The 19,332-nt window shown below is 36.9% G+C and overlaps 2 protein-coding genes across 4 annotated transcripts in view; one reads left to right on the forward strand and one right to left on the reverse strand.

Moving 5' to 3' along the window:
* FBXO10 (F-box protein 10) overlaps nt 1-894 on the forward strand; it is a 44,237-nt gene extending 43,343 nt beyond the window's left edge. The window contains exon 13 of the mRNA XM_087926348.1: nt 763-894. Within this exon, the coding sequence (XP_087782474.1) occupies nt 763-773 (11 nt within the window). The 3' untranslated portion in view covers nt 774-894. The remainder of the gene's footprint in view (nt 1-762) is intronic.
* Nucleotides 76-19,273, reverse strand: POLR1E (RNA polymerase I subunit E). Of its 3 annotated transcripts, none has more exons than XM_026712714.2 (12): nt 18,895-19,273; nt 17,808-17,911; nt 16,580-16,656; nt 13,043-13,128; nt 12,286-12,341; nt 10,673-10,817; nt 9,425-9,532; nt 7,919-8,015; nt 6,265-6,398; nt 5,230-5,311; nt 3,815-3,946; nt 76-629 (listed from the first exon to the last, which is right to left on the reverse strand). In XM_026712714.2, exons 1-12 carry the CDS (start codon nt 18,956-18,958, stop codon nt 482-484), a joined length of 1,233 nt encoding a protein of 410 aa, XP_026568499.1. In that variant the 5' UTR covers nt 18,959-19,273; the 3' UTR covers nt 76-481. The 3 variants fall into 3 exon arrangements, with proteins under 3 accessions (XP_026568499.1, XP_026568500.1, XP_087782475.1); XM_026712715.2 differs by having other exon boundaries at nt 17,808-17,906; nt 18,895-19,157; XM_087926349.1 differs by having other exon boundaries at nt 18,776-18,985.
* Between the last annotated feature and the right edge of the window lie 59 nt (nt 19,274-19,332).

Consider the following 19,332-nt stretch of genomic DNA (forward strand, 5'->3'; position numbering starts at 1 on the left):
ACAAAATACATAATTAAATAAAAAGGATTTAAGCAGGTGTTTAAATGTTTAGTATTCCCAAAAACATAAGAAACATTTTAAACATTAAAATATTTAATTTGAATGTTAAATATTGTAAATATTCAGTCATGCTCATATTTTAACTGTTTTACACGGATGAAGGAAACTAATCCTATATACTGTTTCAAATATCACGAATGACAACATAGCACTTCAGTAAAAGTGCAGATCTCTGCTAAACCAGGAATCTCCAACCTTGGGCACTTTAAGACTTTAAGCATGGCTGGCTGGAGAATTCTGGGAGTTGAAGTCCACAAGTCTTAAAAGTGCCCAAGGCCTAAACTACCTCAAGAGAGAAACAAAACTGTATGACAAGAACAAATCTCTCCAGTCCTTTCAGAACAATGAAGCGGTAGCTCTGTTCAGATGATCTATGAGTTTGTCCAGCTTGTTTTAAGTCCTAGAGGGGAAAAAATCATTCTTAATTTAGTTTGCGTTTCTTGTTGCGCGAGGGCATCTTCTGTGCAGGTAAAGGCAAGCATAAGGTCCCTAATTTGTGTTCTTCCAATCCAAAGAGGTTTTTGCTTTTGCTGATCTTCAGTCTCATCGCCTTGGCAATGTCAAGTATTCTGCATGAAAAGAGAGAAAATGTCAGCTGTAAAGATTGTTCTGCTCAAAAAGAGTTTCTTTCTTCTTCCAGCAGTCTCTTTACAGTTTGTGACTTTGGCTTTTTCCTGTTCATTTCCCTCCTTTGACCGTCAGATTACAGGTAAAACTGACATTCTAAATACAGAATTGGGGCTTTTTCTGATGCCAGGAAACTTCTTTCCACAAAGAAAGGCAACATGCTGATTGAATCAAGAGCCTATCACATTTGGAGAAAAGCCTCAAGCCAGCCTTTCTAACCAGAGGTTTCCTGATGAATTGGGACTGTAAGTATTATCTGATGGGAGATGTAGTTCAACACAGCTGGAGACTGGAGAAGACCGCCAGAAGCAATGACATTCTACCCAAAGCATTTCTGAAAAATGGAAAACAAATGTCCTGCATTCCTTTAATGCAGTAAAAAAATAACACTGCCAGCATCTTATATTTGCTTCTTATATTTGTATTGGACAGAATTACATCATTTCCCCCATAATTCACCACTGACCTCTTGCTTTCATGCAGGGTAGTCCTCGAGTTATGACCACAAAGGAACAGAACTTGGGTTGGTCATAAAGTGAGTTGACTGATCTGATTTTATTTTATTTTTTGCAGTGGTCATTCAGTTCAGTAAAATCAGAAGCAAATGCTGGCCTGAGGCAAAACTCAACATGTGGTCATGTGGCCACTGGACACTGCAAAATGGCTGTAAATGCGGCCTGGTTGCTAAGCACCTGAAGTTCAATCGTGAATATGGGGTGGACCCAACTGTTGGAACTTCAAATCTAGCTTGTAACTACCCCCAGACAGGTCCATGGGAACTTTAAATGGTCAAGGGCTACATGTATAGATAGGTCAAGCAACATGGTACTTTTTTCATCACCTGAGAGGTAGGAGATTGACTAAGCCTGGCTGAACTGAAATGGTAGAGCAGGGGTCCCCAAACTTGGCAACTTTAAGACTTGTGGATTTCAACTCCCAGACTTCTCCAGCCAGCTAGTTGAAGTCCACAAGTATTAAAGTTGCCAAGTTTGGGGACCTCTGCTTTAAGGCATAAATCTTGTGCAGCTACTCCGTTCCCTTCCGCGGCTCCTATAAGCCTGGCTGAACTGAAATGGTAGAGCAGGGGTCCCCAAACTTGGCAACTTTAAGACTTGTGGACTTCAACTCCCAGAATTTGTGAGCTAACATGACTAGAGGAGGAATTCTGGGAGTGAAGTCCACAATTTTTAAAGTTGCCATGTTTGGAGACCTTTGTGGTAGAGAGTAAATATGTCACAATTTCAGTCAGTCACTGACCACACTTTTCAGACCCCAAATCAGGACTTCCAAGTGGACACTTTAGCCTGTTCAACTACATTCTAGGATTTATAGTGTTCACCCTCTCACTCACTCTCTCTTGAACAGCATTTTCAGTCAGATTTCAGCATATTTTATAGGAACGCTTAGCCTCAAGAGTACTTTCTCTTCACCCTCTGCCAAAGAGCTTATTGGAAGCATTTACTTTATGACAGTCTAATCAACAACCAACTAGCAAGTCATAAAGGGCATTTCACTCAACACTAAAAGGGTTGAGGATAAAATAGGATGCAGTCAAATGAACGCGAAGGGAAGTTGTTGGCAAGGGAGTTGTCTGTCAGATGTGAAGAGGGAAGGTATAGGTAGAATTCGTTTAGTGACCACAATTGGAGCCATCAACTCAGTCATTAGGCAAAGCGGTCGCCAAGTGAAACAGCAACTAATGACGTTACATCAGCTTTCCTTTGCTTAACAAATGCACAAAGATTGTAAATGTGAGGATTGGCTGTAAAGTTACTGCATTGTAACTCTGAATGGTCCTTAAATGAGGCATTTGCTAAACAAGGACCACCTGTCTGGCAATATGGTGATAGAAATGCAATCTGCATGCATTCAGCAGTTGTAGAAACGCAGGCAGAGACCTGGGGATGGGGTCAAGAGAATGAGAGCCTAGAATCATTACATTCCCACAAGGGTCTTAAGTCCAGTCCCTTTTGATTTCCTTTTACTCTTATTTAGTGCTAATGTAGCACTAAAATCCCAGATCCCAGATTGTTAATTGACTAATTTTTTTGTATATATCGTAGGCATGAGCAATAGTCCAGTTATTCATCTTAACTAGAACATAATGTGTGGTCCCAATAGCCCCCTCTTTAATTATCTCTAGAGGCACATATTACTAATTAGTATTCTTGATTACCTTTCCTAGCAATTTATGTGCTTTGGTGTTAAAAGGCCTGATCTGGGATTTGACTGACGTGGCTTCAAAGGGAAGTGGATATTTCCTTGCTGAGACTTTGGGTGCTGGTGGCTGGATAAACCAGCCGAGACAGGCTGGTTATCCGTCATCAGAACTAAGGGGCCCCTTTCCCTACCATTCAATATTGGCTCATAGGAAAAACATAGCGCACACTGATCTTGCTAATGTTAAATGTGTTTCTGTCAGAACTTCCAAGGACTACTTCCTAAGAGTTATATGACCTAAAGATGGGATATACACAGCATCGGAGTACTATTTTATTTTTCTTCCAGGAATGAACGTTACTCCCTCATGTAGAAGAAAACAGAATTTGTACTAAAGGACACCTTACAGTTTGGGTCCACACTTGCCGTCTACCCTGTACAGCCCATGTTTGTCTCCTTTAGTTCAAGTTATAATCATACTTAATCTGCCCCATGGAACATACTGAAATGAACCAGCTGTTTTTTGCCTGTCCTATTCTTTGCCTTGTTATCTGGCTACTGTGGTGTTCCAGAAACAAAATATACAAGACCAAGGAACTATTTTAGACGTTCATTTGTTGAACTGAATCCTAAGGGTGCACTTGGAAAAAAAAATCCATTAATATTCTCACTATTTCTAAAGATTAGGGGGAAAAAATGTTTTCCCCTTTAAGGGAGAAATGTCAGCCTGATTCCTAGGAATGTTAATTTTACAACCCCTATAATTCCCAGCCACATGACTGCAGAACCTATTGAATGGAAGATATGGGCATTGTAGTCTAAGGCCAAGGAAGACTAGTCCCAAAATAACCAGGGAGCATATGGTTTTCTAGGCACACCTCAAAAACTGGTGGAGCCCCTGAAGTTCTTAGCCTACTATGAGTAAGAGAATAAATTAAAAAAAACACAATTGTGCTGTTAATCATACTTGTTCTCACGTAGTTTCAGATCTCGCTGCAAGACTGTCAGATTTGTTTGAAAATTGTTAATATGCAAAGCCAGGGCTATAGCATATGCTGTTATCTTAACTTTCATTGACGCTGAAATTAGATTTTGTATCCTGAAATACAAAATGAGAGACAAAAAGGATAAGAAAACTATGATACGAAAACTATGCAACCTTGCTGCTACATATTCTTTCTACATCCTCCTAGAAAGCAGCAAAATAAAAAAAGTTGACAAGTTTCCTATATTCCGCACGGTATTTTGTGTCAGCAGAATACAAATACAACAGTCTGCATAATGTAATCATCACTGTTTTAGATGCTTCATTCCATATTCTTCTTCTTTAATTGTAACCTATCAGTGGATTGCCTATAGATGTAGACTTTATATGGACAAATAAAATATGGGACTCATACAAAATATACAGCAAGTTCCTTCAAATCAGTGATGACTCTTAGAAAAATGGCTGGACCAGTCCCTGCAGTTTCCTTGGCTACATCTGGGAAGTGGTTTGCTATTGCTTCCCTCTTAGGGCTGAAAGAGAGTGACTGGCCCAAAGTCACTCAGCTGCTTTTCTGTCCAAGGCAGGACCAGAACCACACGGTCGACTCATTTCTAGCCTGGAGCCTTTAACCACTTTACCAAACTGGGTCCCAGGAAGTTCTTAAGATTTCCAATAGTTACAGAATGGAAATTTGAAAAGTTCTGCACAAAATCTTCATTCCTAAACAATCATGACTTTTTTTGCCTAGCGATTATCATTTACACATTCCACAACTTTTTAACAATATACTCAGAAAAGCCCAAATGAAACAGCACAAAACTATTTTTATCAACAAAAATAAGGCAGCTTGAAATGGAATAAGACATTTTTATTTTTTACCATTTTATACAATCTTTTTTTTCTTAAAATGGGAGAGAAAGTTACTTAGTAAAAACAAACGTAATTTTAATCCTGAACTTTGACAGGGCACAGAGCTGGGAGATGGTATTTCTGAATAATGCTCCCTAATATAGTGCTTTAATGTTAAAAGGTCTCCCACATTATTAAAAACACATTAGACACAAAAAGAAAAATAGCAAACAATTATATGAATTATGTTTTATTCTCATGTTTCCTTAGATTTTCTTTTTTAAGGACAAACCTCTGTATATTTCAGTTAATTGCAACTACAAAGGATTTCTGAGCAGTTTCTTGGCATGATCTTCCTGTATGAAATACGTTTGAAATAAAGAAACACATCTATTTTGTTTTGATTTCAAGCATTCTCTGCATGCTATTTCTGACCTCTTTTTAGGCAATGATGTATGATTTAGTATGTTTCCAAACAATACTAAACCAATTAATTCCTATTTATAAATTTTACTAGACTTGAACAATCAAAGGCTATTATTTACCTGCCATTGCCATAAGACAGTGCTGTGAAAGTTTTCACAAGCTTGTTGCTGATGATGTTTGGACAAGTGGGGCCCATGGCATCTACAATAGGAAATAAAAAAGATAGTGTTCTAAAATCCCGCAGATCTCAAATCCCAATGAGAATCCGAATGACCAGAGGAGTCTGCATCCCAATCCTCAAACCCCTCGGGGTCCAAGCATACAATTAGCTACCCTAAACTTATAAAAAAATAGCCTAACTTCAAAAGAAGCCATTTTCATTTCTATTTCACAGCTAAAACAGTCAGTTCCATGCTACTAAGGAGCCGGTTTGGTATAGTGATTCAAGCAAAAGGCAAGAAACTGGGAGACTGTGAGTTCTAGTCTTGCCTTGGGCACAAAACTATCTTTCTCAGCCCTAGAAAGGAGGCCTTGGCAAACCACTTCTAAAGAACCTTGCCAAGAAAACTGCAGGGCCTTCTCCAGGCAGTCTCCAAGCATTGGACATGACTGAACAGAAGGGAAAAAAAATCAAATAAATGAATCAATAAAGAATTGAACAGGGCATTTTGTACAGTCTCCCTGGTCCCTATAGTTTAAAGAAATCTAGATGAATTAAACTATACAAATCAAATTATATTAGCCTTTCCCCATTTGGAGTGCCTGAGGTGACCTGGCCTCCATTTCCAGCTAATTGAAATTTCTAGGAATCAGACTTTAGCACACATGAAAGGCAAAAATAACCACCTGAGCCACCACTTTACCCTTTCCGGTTTAATTTAAGGATTAGGCATGTGATGAGAGTCAATGTGGTACAGTAGTGAAAGTTTTGAACTAGGACTGCGAATCCCTGGTTGAACTCCTCTTCAGCTAGGGAAGACTAACAGCTGATTTGGGGCCAATCGCTTTCTATCCACTCTACCTCACAAATTTGTTGCGAAGAAAAACAGGATGAGGAACATAATGTACAGCTAAGCTCCTGGAGGACAAGAAGTATATAAATCAAATAAATAAACAAAAATACACTTGGTATCAGAGAAGGAAAAGATCCTTACGTTTCTTTTTAACGACCTTCTGTGAGTTCAGCTTGACAAGACAGTCAAAAAACCAGAGGCAGCGTGCTTTGTGATCGCAACTCTTCACATCCGAAGGCATGGATTTAAGTTCATCCAAGACAAAGGAACAATAGCTAAACGAGACAGAAAAGATTTATCTTACACCTCAAAAAGAAGTTAGGAAGTAGCTATAGCAAGAGCGGCAATTCAACTGCTGTAAGATGACAAAATTCTGTGTGGATTGAAAGCAATCAAGTTTATATCAATAGAAACCATCTCCCAAAAGGAAAACAGCACAATGTATTACCTGCTTCAGTGTATATTTTGCTCAGATTTAAACAGGTGGATCCTCGACCTGTATTTGTATTGTAAATACAAATACAGGTTGAGGAAGTATTGTAACAATAGATGTATGTTTTTTTTTCCTTTTCTTCTCTTTGCAGTTCAGACATAACCAGTGCTAATAATTCCTTCTTTTATACACTTTCAAGTGTACATCCTAACCACACATCCAACTAAAGGCATGTTCCCTATCCCTCGAAAAATAAAAAGGCAGGAAGCGATAGCTGAGAAATGGTTGATTTGTTTTGTATGCAGTAGGACCCATGTTCAATTTCTGGAATGTACAAGTAGTCCTTGACCTGATGGATTTCAAAGACCAGTCATTTCCAGTGTGCCAAGATGTCTGACTGCCTAGGCAGCGTTTATTCCTTTTATATGGTTCTTTACAAGTAGCAAAAGGCAACATAGATACAGCATTAGGATTGGTGAAAAACACCCCCAATCCTTAAGAATAGTGGTGATGTTAGTAAGGTGAGATCATTGTACAAGTCTGGGACCTACCAGCCTGGGACAGGGAGTGAGATCATGCAAAGAGGCCCATGTGTATTAGGCACAGCAGATGCTGCATGCACCCTCTACAGGATCTCTGTTGTTACTACATTGACAAGAAGCAGAATATAAATCATGTGGCCATGGGGATGCTGCAATGGTTGTGAGTGTGAAAAATGGTCAAAACTCAACTTTTTTCTGTGCCTTTGTAACTTAAAATGGTCACTGAATGAACTGTTGTAAGTCGAGGACTATCTGTACAGAAGAGACTGGCTGGAAAGAGGTCCATCTGAAATTGTAGAGAATTCTTTCCATTCAGAGAGTAGATAATACTGAGCTAAGCAAACAAATGCTCTTATTTTGAATAAGGGCAACCTCTTTCCTAAAAGCAATCCACATAGGAAGGATGATTGTGCAGATACTGAATTTCAGATGACGATACCACAAGAATAAAATCATGAAAACTTTAAGACAATTGTTTTCCTGTACATTTTCTTTGAACTCAGGGCAAACACATTGTCGAAGTGGAAGACCTTAGAAATGTTTCTTCAGGATACTCTTACTCTACTTCCACAAAATAATATCACAAAAGATAAACCACATATGCCTTCATTAGAATGTGCAAAGCATCTTAAGGCAAAAAGCAAGAGGATTTGCATTAAATTCGAATGGCTATTCACACGTGAAGATTCACCCATCATTTGATATTACAGTCTTCGGTTCCTTCTTTACAAAACCCACTGCTAACTACATTTCTATTTTATATCGTGTAAAGACTATATTAATAATACTTTGCCCCGAATTATATTTGGAGGATCCTTACCTTTTCTCCTCAGTCATCTTGAGAATGTCAGCTGCGGTTACGTTCATGAAGACTGCAGCTGGAGCCTGAAGTGCCTCATATTCAGCAGGTGAAATGACTGGCGATACATATAGGATGTTTTAGATACATATTTCTTACCCATCAAGGCAACCTCAATATAAAGCAGAGGTTTACACACCGGAGTACTGAGGCTGGATGCTCTTAAGGATAAAAGAACAAACAGCTTCTGATTAAAAGGAGAAAAAAAAAAACCACAATTTGAGTAGTCCTCAACTTATGACCATAACTGAATTCCAGAATTATGGTTGTAAATCATTGCAGTCCAGCAAAAAAAAAAAAAAAAGGCAGTCATGTGATTGTGGGAAAATGCACATGGCCGTAAAGGTGAGTTGGTTGCTAAGTGCCCAAAATACAATCATGTGACTGCTGGGGATTATATGTTTGCAGCCATTAGACCTTTGCAATTATGTATGTACCTTTTGGGGGGTCCATCATAATTTCAAAAAGCTGCTAAATGATTGATTGTAGGCTGAGGACGACCTGTACTGAGATTGTGGAGTTCCCTTCATCACATTAATCTGCATCAGAAAGCTTTCTGCTGGATTACTTAACACACATTTCCCTCCATAGCACAGCAAAGCTTTGATCTACTTAAATCAAAAAGAAAGAAACTAAACGATGATGTGAACTGCACAAATGTTTTCCTAGCCTTTGCCAGCTTAAAATCCTCCAAATTTGTTGGGCATACAACTTCCAGAGTTGTAATTACAAACCCAGTTGTAATTACAAACATATCACAGTGCCCTCACTCTGCTGAACACTCAACTCCCACAGCACTGTCTCATTTCGCATCTTTTCTCATCTTTCCTACTGTCTTCTCCTATTGGTTTCTTATGATTTATCAATTACTGTTTGTTTGTAACTTATGATTAATGATTGTAACTATGATTATGACCCATTACTTGCTGTTTAAATATACACTGTGAGCTTATGAACTGGAGACAAATTCCTTGTGTGTCCGATCACACTTGGCCAATAAAGAATTCTCTTCTCTATCAGAAATTATAGGGTTAGGGAAGACTGCTCAACTTCTTAGTATTTTAGAAAGATTTAAGATGATAGCATACATTTAGAAGAGAAGGGTTTAGAATGAATGTGTCAGTGATGCAGCAAATGAAGGAGAATACTATTAGGTCATTTTTTTTGGAAATGAAGAAAAACATGACTTTTCTTGTCCAGCTCTGCTCTGTGACTAAGACAGAATTCTCTCCCTCTTTCTTGTGTAGGAGAAAAAGATTTTCCAAAGACATTTATGAGGAAGGTAATGATCCTTGGCAACTGTTTCCTTTCCCTAACTCCCTGCACCAATGGTTTTTAGATACTCTGGTTGTATGTACAACATACGCAAAACATATTCGTGGTCTCTTTCCTCCTCTTCAACAATGAGGGGTACATAATACTGTTAAAGTGCATTCTCTCAAACTTCATTCTGCTCATAAAGGATACTATCTTCAAACTTGTAGACATCTTCTGGTTTTTTAGCATCTTCATGGCACGGAGGTAGAACCAAGGAGACATCAGTTTTCTCATCTTCTGCTGCATCATGAATCAATGCTTTGAAAACAAATATAAAAGAAAACATTTAATTTATTTAACAGGATGTTTATTTGAAAAACGCTAGTGCCACAATCGTGTAAGAGTCTTTCTCAACTTTCTCTGTATGTGTTGGGAAATAGTTCCCATCGTTTTCAGATTGCCTTACTGTACTGACATTCAGTTTAGAACAAACTATTCCAATTAAAGCACCAAAACAAAGATAAAGTAAAATAATATGAAATAACATGAATGTACAAGATGCTTACTAAACAACACCTAAGAATATTGGCAACATATTAGTTCGAAGGAAGGATGTACATAAAAATAATGAATAAATAAAGCAAATGTTTTTCAGAAAGGGGAAAGAATTTAGCGTTTTCCTAAAGAGCAAAAGAGAGAATGCCAGGTATAATTTTCCTGGGACGAAAATTCTAAAAAGACATAAGATCCGTATATTAGTTTCTATGCTCCGTTAGCTAATTGCCAATGCTGGCTGGAGGACTCCAACATGAGACCTGCAGATGGAGAAACAACCAGTTTGGAAAGGCACAGAAGAAAGTTAAATAAATAAAGATATGCAATTTACTTATAAACTGAAGATACAAAGAATTTTATTGTAAGTATTTATCTTTAAAAGATGTGGTAGTTGCAGGGGCATTTACAGTACTAGGATTTGAGGCATAATGAGGGAAAAATCTAATCTATAATTTTAAAAGAACCTACAAGAAAATCGGAAATTGAAAGATATTAAAAATATTTGACACTGAATTACATTTGAATATTTTTTTTAAAAAAAAGTAAGCAGCAATACTGAGACATTTAACAAAAAATTAAAACAATAGTAGCAAAAATCTGAAATGGTCAAGCAATATAAAGAATCTTTTAACCATTTAGAAAGGAGTCACACTAGTTCAAATAATGGAAAGAAAATTATTCATGGGCTGCACAGATGAACATCATATGAAGCTAAATGACAATTTTAACATTTAATAATTATTTTTAGATAGAATGAGACTCATTAGCAATGCAATGTTGTCACTTTATGATTATGCTCAAAATAAATTACATAACCAGAAATACACTTCTCCATTACATTAAAAAAGAGATCTTAGATTGGCTCACAGCTCCAATTCTTTATTTCATGTCTCTTATACCTACCAGCAACGCCTTTTGTCTCTATGACATCTTCAGCAGCTTTAATCACTGCTTTATTTAATACCTCCTTTCTGACTTCATTCATTCTCCGAGAATTCAAGGCTTTTCTCTGCTTGTTGGTTCCAAAGGCTTCAATGCAGAGATCTACCTGTAAAATTATCAAGAGATTGCTATATAAGTCACAAAGTGCTACTCCTACTGGGCTCCCTTGCAGGGGAAATTCAGTTTTGAGGCATCTAGCAAGAACACAAAGTACTAAAAATGTCAAGCCCTTTTCTGGCCATAGCAAGATGGCCTAGAAGAACATTACTCCAAATCCACCTCCAATCTTCATTTTGCAGGAAAGAAAAAAGAACACATCAGTTGTCTTCTAAATAATCGATTATCTTTTTAGAGTCAGTAGCTTTTTTTAAAGCTCTTTTTTACAGTCATTTTTAGTAAGGCAGCTGAAATAGCAAACTCTACGTTTGCTAGAAAGCTGCTCATTCTAATCAACCTGAATTTAAAATGGTAGCCAACTTTATACTGCACACTATCTGCTGTTGTAAACAGAACCAGGACAAAGTTGTGGATAAAGCAATGATAAAAACTGTATTTACATTATCTTTAAATGCAATAAAATTTAAGACATTGTAAATGACAAACAAGTATTTGTTAAGACATAGTAAATGACACACAAGTATTTAATATTTCTTTCCTTTGTGAAGTTAATACTTTCATGTGATAAATCACATCAACATGTCCATAAAATTCAGTGGCAGGTTTGGGATACCTTTCACCAAAATTATAGAATGTATTATTATTTAATTACAGCCCAATATTGTAGAAATATTTCATTTCGGGGAAAAGATCCTATTTTTCAGTGGGATTATCTTTTTTTCTTTTATCATTATCATTTTACCATTTGCATTGTTATTATTAATGATTTGGTTCCTAAAAACAAAAAAACAAGAGGAAAATAGTGTCGAGAATTCATACAATACCAACATGGGAACAATATATACTGTGTAGGGAGTTGCATGAATTAATTTTTATACTGCTCTACAAGGGGCTTTGGGGTCACACTGTTTTAATGTAGAGACCAAAGCTATCAAGGATCAATGAGATGAACCCTAAAGTTAATTCTGAATAAGAAGTTCCTCTGATGAGATTCTTTCTTATCAATAGCTGACTTTGCTGCTGCAACAGACTTTTTCTAAGCTACTTATGCTCCAAAATTGAGCAATGGTCTCCCATCAAACTACATTCCTTATTTAAGGGCATGAATCATATGGAATGACTTCAGCATGGATTTAAGCATTTGGACTAATGAGAGGAGATGAAATATCAATAAAGACTATGTTAAAGTTTCCATTTTTGACTTACACTGGGCTGAAACCATTATCACTGACACACTGAAATTATTTAAGAATGGAAAGTGTACCAGAATTCTAGAAAAGAGAAACCACAAGGAGAAATAGTCCAGAATAAGGACATTTTTTTTAAAAAAGGGCTGAAATGTACCCCAACACTACTACCATTTACATGGCAAATCAAAATAAATAAATCAAAAAGTCTTTTAATACAGCAAGGTATCAAAAGTTTTCCAATCAAAGCGTCCTACTTTTTTGACATACCTTCTCTCTATAGGATTTAGCCAAATATTCTGATAGGTCATTATCTGCTACATCATCTGTTAAGAAAAACAACAGAAGAAATAAAGTAAAATAAGAATCAACAAGACTCCTGATCAATCCTTTCATCCATCAGGTTAATCAAACAGTATTAAAGCACTCTTGGAAAGAAGATATATTAGTTATCTATTATCAACACATTCTTTTAAATTCTTCTGATCAAAGATGATTATATATGCTTGGTAGGAGTGGTGTTAGTGCATGGCAGATAAATCTCTTAGCATCTTTTCAGACTCACAAATATTATTAAAAGCACGAATTTTCCTTTATCAAGCAAGGTAATTCTCAAATCCTGACCAGGAGATGGGAACAAATTCAGGAAAAAAATATGCAGTACATCCTTCTAGGAATTTACTATCTCTGAGCGTAGTTCTGGAATTAAAGTTTTAAAATGTAAATATTTTTTTCTACAGAAAACTAGTGCATTAAGGAAAACTTGAACTGAACCTACTCTTTGGGTTGCTTTCTACAGATTGGGACTATTTGGTACAGTTAGACCACCCAATATGAAGCAGTAAATAACTTTTATATACACAGTTTGATTGCTGTGTAATCAAAGAGCACCATCAAGAAGTGCACTCTTAAGTTATTTATAGAAAAATTAAAGGGGAAAAAAAACAAAATAAAGAAAAAAAATCATTTTCGGACTCCTGGTAACCATGCCAACAATTACAATTAGAAAAAAAAATGCTTTACCTACCTGAAATTAACGGCTGCATGTTGAACAATTCTGCATTGTAGACTTCCATTTGCCCAGAGGGTTCATCCAAAACACCGACAAAATATCTAATGGAAGAGATGGTGTTGAGTAGTTTTTCTCTTTCATTTTAGAAGCATTTAAAATGACTACTTTGGCTTTAAGATGTGTCAGAAATAGCATTTTCCAATAGAATGGTTTTTTTAAAACCCTTTACAACTCTCTTTATACTTCTAAAGTGTAATAGAGGATTTCCCATGTAGACGTGGGGAGTAGACGAAGAAGTAAAGAGACAAAGACAGAAAATTACAAATTAGATTTGGTTTGCAAAATATTGGATATAGCTGATCAGAGATTTTGCTGTTTTAGCAATAAGAAGTAAATTCATTTGCATTTAGTGTCTTCCTTCCTTCCTTTAATATATAAAACCACTCCCCTTTTCTTACATTGTGTCAAGGAAGTATTTTCCCTAATTTTGGCTGTATCAACAATTGTTCATATTGTTTTTTATATGTACTTCTTGTAGACAAATTATATCAAATTTTAATTTCTCTAATTTATGAAAGGTTTTCCTTCTTTTAACGGCTGAGTTAAGTCCATTTATATTAATTGTAATCATTTTTTTCTCTTCCATGGTTATATTTTGTAGTAAAGTTTAGCAGCTCTCGTAGATCTTTGTTCACGTTGTTCTTTGGCTTCCACCTTTCCACCAACGGCACCTTCTTTTTCAGTCGCCATTTGGCAGTCCTCTTGGAATTCAATTAGTGAGATCTCTTTTTCTGCCTCTTCCTCTCTCCCTCCAAAAAATTCTCTATAAAATAATTCCGCTTTCTCAATTGAGTCAATTCTATGTCTCTGTTCTTGCCATGTGAACATTAAGCCTTCTGGAATCAGCCATCTATAATTCACCTCTTTATTAAGTAGCATTTTAGTCAGGAATTTCTTCAGGTTCTTGTATACCTTATTCCAATCAATAGTTAGATGAAGAAAAAGGCTTGAAAAAAAAACGAAAAAAGAAAAGGAAAAGGAAAAATTATTCAGGTTCTTCAACACCTTAATCCAATTGAAAGGTCTCAAATAGAAAAGAGTGCATAAGAATAAACCAGAAAGGTAGATGAAAAAATAAAAATATCAGGAAAGGGGGAAAAAAGGCTATTCCCTTAAAAAAAAACATTAATATTTAAAGGCTTTCCCTTTAAAATAAAAAGAAAACGTAGAGATTGGACTTCCAAGGAAAAAAAAGAAAAACAAAGACAAGCTCCAACAAAGCCAAAAACCCAGATAGTTATTACAAGAAAAAAAAAGATAAAATGGAATACAATAAAGCTGGTGAGGAGGGATAGCACAACTTAGAAAAAGTAAAAAGGGCACACTGCACTTTGTTTGATTATCCAAGGCTCTTATTATAGCTCTCTTCTCCAAAAACTTATCACCTTTTTTCCTCCTAGGTTTCAACACCAGACTCCAGCTGTTGATAGAAACCCAGAAGAGCACCTGCAATAATATTCTCCCATGCTCTTCCCTCTATCTTATCAAATAGCAATGTCCTTGAAAAAGAGTCTCAGTTCTTTCTTTCTCAGCTTTGTCTGGTCACAGGGAAATAGAATACTTTCAAGCCTCTAGTTGGCAGTGTTGCAAAGTTTCTTCGCACTCACTTTCCCCCTCCTTTTCCAAGCAAGATATAATAAGAATTAATAAAAAAAGAAAAAAATATTTTTTAAAAAAGAAACAACTAAAGGGAGCCTCTAGCCTAAATTATTAGAAAATCAAAAAGGAGAAAAAAATAGATGTAAACGAAAAAACCAGTCCAGTTTCAAAATACAAGATCGTGTATAGAAAATCCAGCAATGAGAAAAAAAACACATTACTTTGACATTCCTGTTTAAAATCGCCGCTTAATCACTTCTGTCAAAACTTTTACAGATTCTTTCTTTTCCTTAGGGTGTACTTTCAGATCTTAGAATAAAGAAAAAGTTCTCACCAAACCAGCACACTCTCTCTTTCTGTTCTCTTCTGTTTCGGAGCTGTCCCAACTTCAGCAGCTTTAATGGATGCCTCTTTGCCGCTGGCAAGAAGAGTTTCTCCTGGATCTACCAGGGACTTTGCGGTATCCCAGGGATCGACAGGATGCACTCTTCACTTTCACCGTCTCTTCGGGACGGTTTAGATCCGATAGGACTGTCCAGGAGCAAAGATATCGGCAGCGATCTCAGACCTCCAAGATCGCATGCCGTATCGTCGCGACGCCAGCTCCTTCCTCTCTCCTCTTTCCTTCCTTTCTATGTTACTCTTTAAAAATGTTAATTATTATTTTAAAATGGTTATGAAGTCTCTAAGATTATTTGAAGCCTGAACTAGACAGCAATTTAGTTCTCCTTTCCCCAGTTTACTAAATCAACTCTACTACTGTAGTTCCATTAGAACCAAATATTATTCAACTGTTCCTAGATTTGTTATTTGCACTACAAATTCTATGTGAATTCAAGAGGGCGGGAGGGGAATGTCTTTGAGTCACTCTTGATCCCTGGCAACTGCCTAGACAAGTCCATTCAATTTTCTTGGCAAGATTTTGGCAGTAGTTTTCTTCACTGTCTCCTTCTTAGGGCTGAGAGAGTGACCCAGTCTGGTCATTTGGACTTAAGGTGGGGTTAGAGTTCAAGGTCTCCCCGTTTCTAACCAGATGTCTTTACCACTTTAAAAAAAGTGACTCTTTATGTGACTTATACTTATTTCTTTCCCTCCTTTTATGTCCCCAACTTTCAAATTGTGTCAACCATAGTACAGGTAGTCCTCAACTTATGAGCACAATTGAGGCCAAAATTTATGTTGCTAAACGGGACATCTGTTAAGGGAGCTTTGCCTCATTTTATGACACTTCTTGCCACAGTTGTTTAGTGAACCACTACTGCTGTCAAATTAGTAACATAATTGTTAAGTGAATCTGGCTTCCCCATTGATTGGTCACACTTATGACCAGTGCCAAGCACCTGAATTCTGATCACCTGACCATGAAAATACTGCAGCTGTCATAAGTGTGAAAACAGTCATAAGCCATTTTTTTCTGTTGTAACTTTGAATGGTTACTAAATGAACAGTTGTAAGTTGAGGACTACCAGTATTTTAAACTGTTAAAACTTGACTGTATTGATTGAGACAGCCTAGACTGTACGTCTTACAAATAAAATTCCAAAACTAAAAAAATACAGTAGACAATCAACCATAAAAGAAAACAAAAGTATTTGTTCCATTCTGAACGATTAGAAGCATCACTGTAATATATTTTCAGACATGCATTACGATTTGCTTTCAAGTCCCATCAATCTTCAAAAGAGACTGTCTTATTTATCACTTTGAATCACAAATATCATTACACTGAGAGGAAATCATTGTTACTCTGAAACTATTAATCCTTGGCTAATTCTGACTCGCCAAAGAAAGCAAATATATTCATATATATTTATATATAAATAAAATAAACAAATAGGTAAACATTATTTGATACATTCACGTGCTTTAGTGATATAGACATATTCAATATACCTGCAAAGAGTATTGCATTTTAGGGCTCCTGCACCAAAATTACTTCCTACGTAAGAAAGCCGATCTGTTTCTGTGTTCTGAATGGGAAAAAAAAAGCAATAAGTTATGGATGCTGGTTTTCTAGGTGAAGGCATTTTCCAGAAGGTTTTCCCACTTTATCCTAAGACATCCCAGGTATGAATTTATAACAACAATGTATAAATGAATGCCAAGTAAATAGATCTATAGTCTCTTCTAATATTTCCCTCTTTTCCTAGTTAAATGCTTACTAAGCCCAACTATAGAAGTTGGTTTTACTGATTATACTCATTAGAAATTGTCCATTATTTGTATAAAAATTATATCTTGAAAGTAGTGCAATATATACATAGGTTCAAGCAGATAAACAAGGAAAATAGAGAACTCTTTTCCTTATGTATATTTTATTAATTGCTTTTGACCCTAAGCAGCTACAAATCTCTAAGCTTTTTATTTTGCTGTCATTTTTGGTACTGTATATTGTATACTAAAATTTTATGTTTTAGGCAGACATTAAATTTTAATTCTGTAAATTACATTGTGTATATTAATGTATTAATGATATATTATTTTAAAACAAATACAATTTCCACAAAAAACAACCAGAGGCATTCAATTCAAAAGAGAATTTGATAATAGCAACTATAACTTCATTACTGCACGATGATAAAATGAGGCTACCAGTCAAATTGTTTATTAACTTATGTAATACGTATGGACATACTAAAATCAAGTTTCAGACTTAATACTCAGATATACAACTAACCCTTATATGCCCAAAAAATTATTACCAAAACTATTAGGCAGTGAAAATACATGCACACGAACAATTTTTATTTAATATATCTCAAACTTGTATGCACTTTTCATGATGTCAGTTGTACAGTTTTTTAATGCTATGTGCTGAAGCAGCTAAAATACTTATACAATAGAATGACAAGAAGCAATTTGAACAGATCTTCCATTCCTGGAATTTATAAAAAATAAACCTTCACCTGTGTGACATCAATTCCCCACAGAGCAGACACATTAAAGGGAAATTGGTGCTATGAAATTCAATAGAGACATGAATGATTGCACTGGAACAAAGTTTGACGATGAACCTTAAGTTTCATAAAGGGGGCACACTTCTATTCATAATGCATACCGTAAATGTAATAGATCAACATATTTAAATTAACACAAAAGCACGGAACAAGTTTGTAATTACCAAAATTGTATAATTCTTCTTTCTGGGATTATTGGTGTCTTTGTTTCTATATAAAGTGAAATTCATATTTTCAGGATTCTTCAGTTTCCCATTTGTAAACTGAACTGAAATTGAACAGCAAGAAAAGAGCAATTAAGAATCTTTGAAGAGATCAAAATCATTGTGTTTATCATTCTCACCAAAGGTTGTCACACCTAATCAAATCTCAATATGCTTAAATCAGTTTGGATCTTGTCCAGTATTAAAAACTTTCCAGCACTATTTTTATCAAAAAATTCATGAATATCTTAAATGTTGGATTAAATGTAATACATTTATAACCAATTCATTCTTTCCCCATGAGTTGTTGTTTAAAGATTATGCCCAAGTGAGCACAAATCCACATCTTTGGACAGGGTGCAATGAAAAAAAACTGGCATAATCCACTGGCATGGATGCATCTACGGAACAGGTAGTCCAGACCACAATTGAACCCAAAGTTTCTGTTACCAAGACATTTGTTGAGTTTTGCCCTCTTGCACGTGGTGAATCACGGTAAATTAGGGACACAGTTCGTTAATCCTCCTGCGATCAGAAGGCTAATATTTGGAGGAAAATGCAACTCATCCTGCATGTTGATCACGTGACCCTGGGGTCATAAGTGTGAAAAAAAAGGGTCATGAGTCACTTTTTCCAGGCCTGTGGCATCTCTGAATTGTTACAAAATGAACTAAAGGAACAGTAAGTCGAAGACTACCTGTACATTCGTTGCACTCGAGTTCGATCCTCCGCAGAGGCTAATATTTGGAATAGACTCTCCTGCTCGAGCAGGGGGTTGGACTAGACGACCTCCAAGGTCCCTTCCAACTCTGTTATTCTAAGAACACCCAACCCGTTCCTCCTTCCTGCCTCTGTCCGGCCACTCAGCTCGAGGAATCGGGAAACTTTTTTCCCTTGTCCTCTCGTACCATCCCCATCACGCTGCCCACCTGCAGGACTCCCGGCGTGGAAAACCAAAAATAAAAGGTCAAGCTGAAGGGAACAAGAGCCCCCGAAGGAGTCACAACCACAACGCCACAGATTCCCCTTTTCCACGGGGGAGTCTCACCTAGCGGAGCGCTCTGCCCCTCCTGGGGGTCTCCCCGGTAGATCCACTCAACTTCCCCCTCCATGGTAGAAATACACCACAAACCGCCGCCGCCGCGCCGCCGCCGCCGCCAGATCCCCGGAAGAGGCGGGGCCAGCTCCAAGTCCTTGGCCACACCTCCCTTCCTGGGCACTTGCTTCCCCTCAATTAAGCCTCGCTCGCCACCTACAGACGAGGAAGAGGATCTGAGCAGGCCGGGGTGGGGTGGTGTTCCAGTTGCTCCTGGAAAGGAGAAAAACAAAGTTAAGGTTGAATTCGACTGCTAGTGATTTCAGCAGCAGCACGTTCGTGGAGTTTTCCTGGTCACCACATGACTTGAGTCCCATTACCTTCTTCTAGCAAAGAGGTCTCCAAACTTAGCAACTTTAAGACTTGTGGACTTCAACTCCCAGAATTCCT

Source organism: Pseudonaja textilis, chromosome 2 (genome assembly GCF_049901715.1).
Source record: "Pseudonaja textilis isolate UNSWEBS1 chromosome 2, rPseTex1.2, whole genome shotgun sequence".
Taxonomy (NCBI): Eukaryota; Metazoa; Chordata; class Lepidosauria; order Squamata; family Elapidae; genus Pseudonaja; species Pseudonaja textilis.

Bases quoted from the DNA above. Each gene is read 5' to 3' on its own strand.
- POLR1E (XM_026712714.2), bottom strand. From the start codon at position 18,958: ATGGAGGGGGAAGTTGAGTGGATCTACCGGGGAGACCCCCAGGAGGGG. The intron at 12,342-13,042 runs GTAGGTAAAGCA...TTTTCTTAACAG, and splicing joins CATGCAGCCGTTAATTTCAG to ATGATGTAGCAGATAATGAC. The intron at 9,533-10,672 runs GTAGGTATAAGA...TTGTTTTCAAAG, and splicing joins AGAGACAAAAGGCGTTGCTG to CATTGATTCATGATGCAGCA.